The sequence below is a fragment of the Cynocephalus volans genome, chromosome X, assembly GCF_027409185.1.
Source record: "Cynocephalus volans isolate mCynVol1 chromosome X, mCynVol1.pri, whole genome shotgun sequence".
Lineage (NCBI taxonomy): Eukaryota > Metazoa > Chordata > Mammalia > Dermoptera > Cynocephalidae > Cynocephalus > Cynocephalus volans.
In genome coordinates this window covers 143,029,198-143,041,459 of record NC_084478.1, presented here as the reverse complement: position 1 = coordinate 143,041,459, position 12,262 = coordinate 143,029,198, and the positions used below count along the sequence as shown (strand labels likewise).

At 39.7% G+C, this 12,262-nt stretch overlaps 1 protein-coding gene across 2 annotated transcripts; it reads right to left on the bottom strand.

Moving 5' to 3' along the window:
* Nucleotides 1-268: 268 nt before the first annotated feature.
* Nucleotides 269-12,015, bottom strand: RBMX2 (RNA binding motif protein X-linked 2). Of its 2 annotated transcripts, none has more exons than XM_063084075.1 (6): nucleotides 11,943-12,015; nucleotides 11,633-11,748; nucleotides 10,480-10,531; nucleotides 4,022-4,178; nucleotides 2,172-2,346; nucleotides 269-1,613 (listed from the first exon to the last, which is right to left on the bottom strand). In XM_063084075.1, exons 1-6 carry the CDS (start codon nucleotides 11,945-11,947, stop codon nucleotides 1,117-1,119), a joined length of 1,002 nt encoding a protein of 333 aa, XP_062940145.1. In that variant the 5' UTR covers nucleotides 11,948-12,015; the 3' UTR covers nucleotides 269-1,116. The 2 variants fall into 2 exon arrangements, with proteins under 2 accessions (XP_062940145.1, XP_062940146.1); XM_063084076.1 differs by having other exon boundaries at nucleotides 4,022-4,151.
* Nucleotides 12,016-12,262: the final 247 nt, after the last annotated feature.

Genomic DNA, 12,262 nt, shown 5'->3' with positions numbered 1-12,262 from the left:
GACGTGGCAATGGACCTGACAAAGTGTTCCCAGTCCAGCAAGAGCAGCTACTTGAAAAGCAGACTAAGCCCAGAGCTAGCCTGGGATGTACGCAACACAAAAAGGGAGCTGACTAGCCCAAAAGATAGAAACAATCCAAATGTCAACCTACTGAGGGATAAACAAAATGTTGTACACCTGTACAATGGGATATTATGCAGCCATGAAAAGGAATGAAGTACTGATACATGCTACAATGTAAATGAACCTCAAAAACATTACACTAAGTGAAAAAAGCCAGACCACTATTATATGATATCACTTGTATGAAATACCCAGAATAAGTAAATCCACAGGAACAGAATACAAATTGGTGATTGCCAGGGACAGGGAGGAGGAAGAAAGGAGGAGTTATTGCTTAATGGGTACAAAGTTTCATTTTGGGATGAAGAAAATGTTTTGGAAGTAGATAGAGGTGCTGGTTGCACAACACTGGGAATGTACTAAATACCACTGAATGTTCCCTTTTTAACTTTGTTATGTGAATTTCACCTCAATACAAATAAATGCATAAATACATAAATAAATAGCAAGGAAAAAATGTGGAGTCATATCAACCAAAAAAACAGAAAAGACATTTTTAAAAAAAAAATTTTAAAGAGGAGCTTGGGGACAGAGCTGGCTGATCTTAGGAATCACATTTATGTCCAGCTGTCCAAACCTAATAAGCCACATTTCTCTACCCTATAGTTCTACCTGCCAACTGGAAAGGTCCTGTGATGCTGGGTTCTAGCATCTAGCACGAAAATCAGAATTCTTTAATTGTCTGGTACTTTCTTTTTCCTGGCAATATCTTCTTAAGTTGGGATCTATGGGTTCAAGGGCCCTATTTATGAACCAAAATGTAGGACATATATTCTCGTCAGTACCAAGTGTATTCCTGGGGACAATAAACTGTGCTAAAAAGTCCAGAATATCTGGTTGTTGAAGCTACAGCCCTCTGAATGACTCTACTACACAAGAGATTAAAAGAATTTGACCCCAGAGATTTTTATATATAAAAACAGCATAAGCAAATTTGTTTGCATTTAAAAAAACATAATTCATTTCTAAATCTACCGAGCAGCTGAGCAGGGTTCAGTGATGCCTGCGGTCAATAGGATTCAAGGACTCCCGCTCCCCGGAGCGCCGGGCCCTTTTATGCCTGTGGGACTTATCTTGGCTTCTGCTTCTATGACTACGCCCCTCAGAACGCCCGTTGTGCCAGCTAGAGTGTGTGTCCAAGCTTCGCCCTCTGTCCTGATCTCTATTCTTTTCTTCTCTTGCCTCCTTCCTGCTTGAGGACTTGTGCTCATGCTTGGGTTTCTCCTTCTTCGACTCCCTGTCCAGGTCTTCTTCTCCCCCACGGCAGGCAGTCCTGACCTCAGGGGAGCCGGGCTGGTGCTTCCACCTCTCCCTGGACTCTGACTTCTGAGCCCTCTCTGAGTTCTTGCTGCTGTGTTTCTTAGGGCCAGCGTCATCCTTTTCCTTTATTGTCTTGCTTCTGGGCGATGAAGAGGAGGCTGGCTGCTCTACCTGTACCTCTTGGTCAGTCTTCTCTTTGTCTGTTTTTCTCTTCTTTTTTTCCTTTTTGTCTAGAGGTAAAAGGGGGAAGGGGGTGGCAAAAAGAAAAGGACAAAAATTTTAAACACTTCTTAAAAGAAGTGCCTTTCTTCTCTGAGTACGTTACATCAAACACAGGGGTTTATAGTTCAAAACTGTTCCCATGCCAGGAGGTGGAGAATTTGCATAAGAAAAACATTGTTGACAGCAGCGTGAAGCAGTCACAGTCCATGCTTCCAGGAAAGTGCCTCTGAGAAGCCAACTCAGGTGTCTACTACCCTTGATATGTCAAGTTGCTGTACAAGGCAATTCGCACCCAGAATTACCTTTAAAGAACCAATCTCCAAATAAGTCACGTTCTGAGGTACTGGGGGTTAGGGCTCCAATGTATCAATTTTGGGGGACACAATTCAACCCATAACACTAGCCTTCCGCTGGTATCTCCCCTTTTTCCAACTAAACTAAGGTTCCCCACACTTTCTCCTTTCACACTTAGGAGTTGAAAGAGTTGAGTGTCAGTCATCAGTGAATGCTGGGAAGAGCAGACACTAAGACTACCCAGAATCTTCTCTTGGGTCTTAACGCTTTACCTTTTTTGTGCTTTTTTGTGGATTTGTCATCTTCAGAGCTCTCAGACAAACTCAGTGGGAGGGTAGGGGCCCCACAGCCCTTCTCCTGGAGCTCTCTGGTCACATCATCCACGTCTGGGTCCTTAGGAGCTCGATAGTTAGATACATGATCCACTCGGATAGTTCTTCCTTTGATCTAAGCAAAACAAGCAATGCTTCAGCAAACACAGCCCTCATACCAAACTATTTCAACCCAAGCTGCAGAGAACCATGGTTTTGAACCACATCTATTACTTTCTTGCTAATTTTATTTCTGGGGAAATCACAAACACAGACCTGCCCAACTGGTGTGTCACAGAATGTACATATACCTAGATATTAATATACTCAGCCTTCGGGACAGCCAGGTGGGGCCTGGGGCAGCTGGAGCCCCTGGGGTGGTTGTACCAGCAGGCTTATCAGTTTAACCCAGAGTGCTATACAAATATCTTCATATTCTATGTGTGCCACGAAGTGGAAAAAGGCTGGGAAGTACTGCCCCAAAGCACAAGCATCAGAGAAGACTATGAGAATTTAGAAGCATAATGAATTACCCCTAATCTGTAACAGCAGTTTACAGTGAAACACACCCTGGGAAAGCCTGGCAACTAGAAGGAATTCCTGAAACCTAGCTTAATATTATAGCTGCTTTCCCAGCACAGTAATTAGGAGGAGGCAAAGTCAGATGAACAGTTGGGAGGGGAGAAGGAATCAAGAAAAGACCACCTTCTTTTTTCTTAAGCCCTCACACCTTGCTACACCCTCACCTTACTGGAACAATCACTGGTATTGATTCTTGTGTTATGACTCACAACTCTCCAGGTGAACAATAACAAAAAATTAACCCCTCACTTAAAGTAAAAACATTCTCTTTTCAGGCAGATACAGAGTTATTCCACAGGCAAAAGCATCCGAAATTTTTAAAGTTTAGTTTTCATTGTCCCAATACAAGAGCAGATTTTAATTCTTACCTTTAAGCCTGAGCAGTTTCTGTCATCCATCTTATTCCCATTTTGAAACATTTTTGAAAGCCTTCCTTTTACAGTGACTCCCTCTGACTGTTGACTCCCTTAAAAATCAAGCCTAGAACCTTGTTCTACCCAGTTCTATAATCTCCAGCTGTTCCATACTGGTGCATTCAATGACAAACACTCCAAATCAAGAGTCACCCCCCACCCTGTGACAATGCTCATTTCAACTGCAGCATTTTTCCTAAATGAGTGCAGAGACCATGTGGAGCATAAGTAAGCCCGACTTGCCCCATCTCCTTCTCTCAGCTCAGTGCCTCACTTACAAGGGAGGGGATGAGAAAGAACAGAAGACAGTAAATTTGAGAAAAAGTTACTTTTGTAGAATTTGTCATCAGATTTTAACTAAAGAATTTCCAGGACCCAATATGCAAGGTCACTAGAGACATATGACAGACATACATGGCTATGTCCTAGGTCATGGAGCCATGATGAAGGCCCAAATCCCTTGACACAGAACAAGAAGGAACAGCAGTGTTTGCTTGTCTCTTCATTCTCCAGTGCACCAGAGATATGAGTGGAGGGTAAGGAGAGAGAGGTAAAAAAGAGGCCTGGATGGGGGGCAGGCATGGGCCTATGATCCTGGGGAGATGGTTTGCTACCAGATGGGGAAAAGGAGCAAGTCCCGGCAGGAAAATGGGCCAACAGAATTATTTCCTGCAATCACGTCCTGGCCCAGTGTGACTTCTGCAGCCCTCACAACACAACCAACTGACCAGTATTGTCTTGGTGCCTGGGGGGACCAGGTGGACAATGAAACACGAAAAAAAATCCAGTGAAATCCTGCTCAATAAGCACACTCACCTTGATCCCATTAAAATTGTCAACGGCCAGAACTGTGCTCCTCTGGTCTTCATAGCAGAGGAAACAGAATCCTTTGGATTTCCCGGTCTTCTTGTCCCGCACAAGATTAATGTTAACAATCTCCCCATATCTATTTATTTTATAAAAGAGTAAGACACTGTTGACTTTAAATGCAGAAACTTTCAAATTAGAAGACAAGACAAAGTTGAAACAGTCTGTACATAAGACACATCTAGAACAAGATAACATAGAAAGGTTGAAAATAAAAAGTTAGACAAGGATATAGCAGGAACACCCAAAAAATGGGTGACAATATCAAGGTTGAAGATGAATTCAAGGCCAATATAAAAACATTAAATGGGACAAAGACAGTTACTTTATGTTGAAAAAGGTCCTAATGCATAACAAAGGTATAAATCATGAAACTTTATGCATCAATTAAAAAATCAAAAACTTTAATGAAAAAACTAAACAACAACCTACAGAGTGGGAGAAAATTTTTGCTAACTATGCATTCGACAAGGGATTAATAGCCATAATATACAAGGAACTCAAACCATTACACAGTAAAAAAAACAAATGACCCAATTAAAAAATGGGCAAAGGAACTGAATAGACATTTTTCAAAGGAAGACATACAAATGGCCAACAGGTACATGAAAAAATGCTCAACATCACTAGTTATCAGGGAAATGCAAATTAAAATCACATTGAGATATCATCTAACCCCAGTTAGACTGGCTATAATCAAAAAGACGGAGAATAACAAATGCTGGTGAGGATGTGGAGAGAACGGAACGCTCTTACACTGTTGGTGGGATTGCAAATTAGTACAACCACTATGGAAAACAGTATGGAGGTTTCTCAAACAACTACAGATAGATCTTCCATACGATCCATCAATCCCACTCCTGGGTATATACCCAAAGGGATGGAAATCATCATGTCGAAGGGATATCTGCACTCCCACATACATCGCAGCTCTGTTTACAATAGCCAAAATATGGAACCAACCTAAATGTCCATTGATGGAAGATTGGATAAGGAAAATGTGTATGTATACACCATAGAATACTACTCTGCCATAAAAAAGAATGAAATTCTCCCACTTGCAACAACATGGATGAGCTTGGAGAAATTTATGTTGAGTGAAATAAGCAAAGCACAGAGGGATAAATACCATATGTACTCACTGATAAGTGGGAGCTAAGAGAAAAAGAAGGAAGGAAAGAAAGACCAGAATGGTGCATTGGACTTGGAGAGGGAGAGAACATACCTAGGGATACAAAGTGGAGTGGGGAAAGGGTGATGGGGAGGGAGGTTGGGGATAACTGCGGGGATAATTAGGTGGGGACATGGGATATAATCACAATTTGTGGTAATGAGTATGCTGCCAGTATGGATTTAGCCATCACATCTTAGGCATGAGTGGTGACAATTTACTTTGTACCCCATGAATATCATAACCAATAAAAAAATTAATTTAAAAAATTATGCATCAATAAAAAAATAGAGAAACTAATAGAGAAGTTATAACACACAAAGTTGACAGAAATAAAATAAGATCAGAGGAATTAATGTAATTAATATATAATTATATATATCAATAAAGATAAATATTTAATTAATATAACAAAAATTATATTAACAAATATTAATGTCAGACTTTTAGATATAGATACCTTTGAATCCTACAAGGAAATGACAATTTCTTTTCAAGAATTCATGAAATATGTATTAAAACTGACTATAGATTAGGTCACAAAGTAAATGTCAATAGACTCCAAAAAATAGAACAGACTATGTTCTCCAATTACAATGGTATAAAGCTGGAAATAATATTTTAAACAAAAAATGCCCTACTAACTAAAACTTGATACCTACTCTCCTAGTTAACAATGAGATGAAAGAGAAAGAGAAAACAAAGAAAAAAAATCAATGGCAGACTATTTAGAAAATAAGAAAAATGAGAAAAACATATACCAAAACTTAAAGGACGTGGCTAAAGCCATATGCAGGAAAATCTGTAACCCTGAAGAATTTTAATGTTTAAATTTAAAAAGTGAATATGCTAATTACCCTGATTTGATTACCCCACATTGCATACCTGTATTGAAATATAACTCTGTACCCCACAAATATGTATAATCAATGTGTCAATTAAAAAAAATTTAAAGAATATAAAAGAAGAAAGCAAACCTAATGAAAGCAGATGGGAGTTAATAAGGATAAAAGCAGAAATTAATTAAATAGAAAAAGTCTGCCTTACTCCTATAAAAAGATAAATCCCAGTTAAGTTAAAGCTTTACAAATTAGAAAAATAAAGTCATAACAAAGAAACAGAAATATCACATGTTCTCAATCATAACTAGCTGCTAGGAAGGAAGGAAAGAAGGGAGGGGGGCAGGAGGGGATGAAAAGAGGGAAGAAGGAAGGAATGAGGGAAAGAAAGAAAAGACCACAACAATATGTTGAACTTTCAGAAGGAAAGAAAAAACCTAAGAATACCAGAGATGTGGGGGAGGGAGAGAGGGGTTTGGAATGTGAAAGGTCGGGTAAAGGGCGTTAAGAAACATCACAATTTGTAAGAATGAATAGGCTAATAATAAATAAAAATAAATAAAAAGAAAAGAAAAATAAAGTCATAAAAATAAAATAGGAATTGCTGGATACATTTACATGATCACATGCATACACTTCAGCTGGAAATCTGGCATCTTAATGGAAAATACTAGAGGCAATTCAACTAAGGTCAGGAACTATTTAACAAAACATTGCAGATACAGGCCACATGCAATTAGATGAGAAAAGTGATATGATAAATGAAAAAGAAGTAAAACTATCTCTGTTTGCAGATTATCTATGATCATATGTGTAGAAAACCCAAGAGAATCTGATAAAAACACACAGCATAACAATTCAGTAAAGTAACAGGATATAAAAAATCAATCACCCTCATATGTAAACAATAATTAGCTAGAAGATATAATGGAAGGAAAATCCCACTTATAATAGCAACAAAAAATAATACTGTTAAAAACAAGCAATACACAAAGCCTACGTAAAGAAAACTTTTTTAAAAACTACTGAAAGACACAAACATAGACTTGAACAGGGATGACTCAATATCATAAAGATATCGAAATCTGTATCCATGTTAATACATAAATTTAATGTAATCCCAATAAAAATACAAGTTTTCCCCCTGGGAGCTAAAAAAAAGTTGATTCTGAAGTTCTTGTAAAAAAAAAAAGAAAGAAAAGAAAAATTGTAAGAATAGCAGGGAAAACTTAAAAAAAGAACAATGAGACGGATTAACTCTACCAGCTAGTATTAAACATACTGAAAAGCTATGAATAACTAGCTTGGTACCAGCAAATGAATAGACTGACCAACAGAACAGAAAGCCAAAAAAAGACTTCAGTGTATGTGAAAAAATTAGTATATGATAAGGGTGGCATCCCAATTTGCTGGGGAAAATATGGACTTTTTTATAAATGGTGCTGGGACAACTGGATAACCATTTGACAATGCATAAAACTGGATCCAAACTTCACACTGTACAACAGAATAAACTCTAAATGGATCAGAGATTTCAATGTACAAAGTTAAAACTATGCAAGTACTTGAATAGAACACAGATGAGTGAGTGGGGAGAAATACTTTCTAATATGACTCAAAATCCAGCAGCAATACAAGATAGATAAATTTGACCACATAAAAATAAAATACTGAAGGGGGATGATGATGCTCTCCCCTTTTTTGGGCGGGGGGATGATGGAACTGCTCTTCATTCTAATTGTGGGGGTGATTACAGAAATCTATACATGTATGAAAATTTATATGGCTGTACACTCACAAAAAAGTCAATTATACCATATGGGCTAATTTAAACATATAAATGAGTGAAAGCATAAAAACAAAAATAAAATAATTTTGCTTTGCAAAAAAAAAAAAAAAAAAATCCCAATAAGCAAAGTCAAAAGACAAATGACAAATTAGGAGAAAATATTTATAATTTATATCACAGATAAAGGACCAGAAAGAATTTTTTTTCTTTTTCTATAAAGGACATTATCAGGACAACCGGTGAGGGTGAATAAAGTCTATGGATTAGATGACAATATTGTATCAGTGTCGATTTCCTGAATTTGATCACTGTACTAAGGTTAAACAAGAGAATGTCCTTGTTTTTTGGGGAAATACACATTGAAGAATTTTGGGATGAATGGGTATCGTGTCTGCAACTGACTCTCGAATGGTTCAGAAAAAAATTATGTATACATGAAGAGAAATAACAACAAACAAATGTGGTAAAATTGTAACATGTGGAGAATCTGGGTGAAGGAGACAGAGGTATTCTTTACACTATGTAATAACTTTCCTGTTTTAAGCCTGAAATTATGTCAAAATAAAAATTTAAAAAGAAAAAGAATACAGGAGCTGGCCTGAAGGGACTCCCACTGACTCCCAAATTAAGACAATTTGAGCACTGAAGCATTACACATTGTATAAATGTACTGAAATATCACATGTACCCAATAAATACGTACATTATGTATTAATTAAAAATAAATTAAATTTTAAAAAAGAAAGAATAATGGTAATGTATTATAACATCAAATTTTTAAAAAATCAGCCCACAGTAAAACAATACATGACAAAGTGTTATAACAAAGAGTTAATATCCTTACTACATGAAAGGCTTATGTAAACTCAACAAGAAAATGAGAAACACACCAGCAGGAAAAAAAATGGCAAATAATATGAACAAATGATTTACAAAGAAAAATAAATAATAATGGTCTGGAAATGTATGAAAAGATGTTCAACCTCACTGATGATGAAATAAAGGTAAAGTAAAATAATAATGAGACACCATTTGACAAATATTTTTTTAAATGACCATTGTTGATTGGGATTCAGAAAAATGGGCATTCTAGTGAGAGTGGAAATTGGTACAAAACAGAGCAATTTTGCAATGTTTATAAAACATCTTAAAAATGCTGACATATTGATCCATGTTCCTCTTTCACCAAGGAAACCATTAGGGATGCATACAAAGATTTATATACCACAACGCACACTACAGTATAATTTATAATAGCAAACCACTGAAAATAATGCCCAACATTTTTTAAAAAGGCAATACAGAAATACACCAAAATGTTAATAATTTTTCCTTAAAAGTATATTCTATTTTTTTCTTTCTTTCTTTTTTTTTTTTTTTTGCCGAATGTTCTATAATGACTACACATTACCTTCACAAGCAAACAAATTTTTAAAAAGTCATTGTTATCAGCAGCAAAGACAATCTTAATGGACAGCAATGTGTGTAGCCAGAATAGAGAATCAGAATAAACACACACACAACTAGCTGATGAACACTCAATGCAAGTCAAACAAAAACAGCTCCAAGATGGAAGGCTGGATCAGGTAGAGGTACCATCAAGGGCTGGAAATTTTAGGATGCACCTGCTGTGAACTTCCCGATGCCTGGAAGTTGGAGGACGCAGCCTTTGTCCCTGCCAGGACACTCTGCCCGTGTGGGCTTCCCAGGCCCTTTTTCTCACATGTACTGCCCAACTCCTTTCCCATGGCCGCTGCCCTATAAATTGCCCAACCACTTAGCCAGGGCCCTCTGCCTATGGGATGGCCCAACCATCCTGCCATGGCAATCCCTCCCTTTTGCCATGGTCCTGTCCTCTTCTGTACATGCTGCCCAACTTCTCTGAAACAGTCCTCTGCTCCTGAGGGCTACAAAACCCAAAGGCAGTGGCCCTCTGGCCCTTTGGACTGTCTAACCACTCTGCTTAGCTCTAGGGTTGTGTGTCAGCACCCAGCTCCTCTCCTACCAGGTGCTACTATCAGTGTGAGCCATCAACACCCTCTCCCATCAGGTGCTGTGACTATTGTCTCACAGCAGAATGAAGAATATCCAAGTCTCCTATGCATTCTCGTTCCTCTTCAGCCTGTGATTTTCAGCCTCTGAGTAAGGAGACTGGCTCTGCTCACTAACCTTACACTCATCTAGAAACAAAGCAAGCAAACTACCACCTAAACTTTCTGTTTTTACCCGTAATCCCACAATACCACATGGGTTAGGGCCCTATGGGGGCCCTAGTCTGCAGGAACCCAAGGAAGTCTGCCAACATGGTGCCTTCCTGGGAGTTCCAGTCTGTTCTAGTGTAGGCCCAGGCTGAACAAGCCTCAGTGAAAAAGCAATAGAAATATTTAGACCAGAATCCCTAGGACAGACTCCCAAATTACCCAACTTCTGGGGATCTTCCATATGGGACCATTTTAGAACCATGTCCTGGGACTGATGTAGACTAGAAGTTCCAGCCCTCCCCATGCAGGGATGCCATTCAGCCTAAAATTAAAATAAGTGGCTTTTGTGATGCCATAAAATGCATTACTCTGTTGACCCAGGAGACAGGAAATAAAAGGAGACTTACTGTGAGAACACACAGATGATGTCCCCTTCAGTTAGTTCATAAGGAAGCCCTCCTAGAAGAGAAAACCACATTGCAGTTCAACAATCCTTCACCAAGTGTCTGCTATATACCGTGCACTAGGCCAGGCACTGGGGGCATGAAGAGTAAGCCACAGGCCCTGCGTCAAAGAAAACACAGTCTGATACATATAAGGTGTCAGTAATAAAGAAAAAGGAGTGATTAACTTTGAGTGGAAAGGTGGGGGTCACCACTAACCAAACTAATCTAATCATTTAGTCCTCCTCACACCCAAAATCCTACAAAGTAGATAGCTTCCATCACAAAACTCTTGCAAAGCATATCTTGAATTCATCTGCTCATTACTCACAAATTTACAGCTAAGATCCAAAATCAATTTAAGTATATCATTATTAACCCTACTTACACACAGAGTAAGGATTATGAAGACAACTGTCAAGCAGATCATAGGAAATAATTTCCCTCCAAACGTTTCTTTCCTTATCTGTAAAATGGGGATATTAGTACTTACATCACGGGATTGCTGTAAGAATTAAATGAAACAACGCACATAAAGTGCTTAGTACAATGTCTAGTGCAATAACCTCCTCAAACAGTCCAACTGTAGAATTACTGGTGTAACACAAAGTGAATATAGGGAGGGTAATATGGCCATGGGCAGAAGCAGGAACTAATCAGAGGAGGAAAATGAATTCTGAGGGAAAGCGAATGGAGGAGAGCGGATAGTAGTAATATGGGATAGTCTAAGTGCTAGAATCTCATAGTTCTGGCTGTTGCCCTCACCAGCTATGTGACCTTAAGGAAGTCCGTTAACTCCTCTGCGCCTCAGTTTACTCAGCTGTATTATGAATAGGTGCGTGTGAGAGATAACAAGGGTCTCTGAGAAACGGAATGGCGAGCCTCTTAGCACGGCGAATGGCAAACAGTAACTCTCATAAGCACTGATACGGCAGAGAGAACAAACTAAAAATGGGGGAGAAATGAGATATAGAAAACGATTCCTGGGCAGACAGGAGATGGACGTAAAAGTGGATGATGAACACCGGGAGGAATGAAGGGCGGGAATGCTGCAATGGGCGGAAGCAGGCCAGGGGAGTATCTGAGGAGCACTACGAGAGAAAGATGTGAGCCTCACCCAGGAAGATCCAGGCGCTATCCTTGTACTCGGAGTGCCAGGACAACTTATCCGCCACCCCAAGCTGGGCCTCTCTGTCATTCAGTTCGTTGATCAGCTTCACCTTAGTTAAAGGGCTGCACAGAGGGGCGGAAAAGCGGACAAGTAAATGCCACCCGACTTGAGCCAAGGGAAAGCAAAACTAGGGGACTAGACGTCCTAGTCAACGCGCCTCTCCCGTCCCTCGGCCCCAATGACGTTCCACCACCCCAGCGCCGGTGGGCCACCCCCGGCAGCCCCCTCCCCCTTCCTAAGGAATCTGAATTCTTACTTCATTTTCGGGGACTAGGGCTCAGAACTGCGTCAACAACTTCCGGGCGAGGCTGCGCGGCGCATGCGCGAACAGCGGTGCATGCGCGATCGCGGAGCCGCGCGCCCAATGGAGTGGGCAGAGCTCGCTCCGGAAAAGTTCGGCTGCGCCGGGCCATGGCGACTGCGCGCTAGCGACTTCCCACGCTACGTGGAATTACCTCCTCTGGAAACAGTTCTCTGGTGTCTCGCTTCTTCCATCTGTGAAATGGGGCAAGGGTACACGCCTGGTCCCCCAGCTCGTGGACAATGCCTGGTACTTATTTTGTTAGCTATGAATGT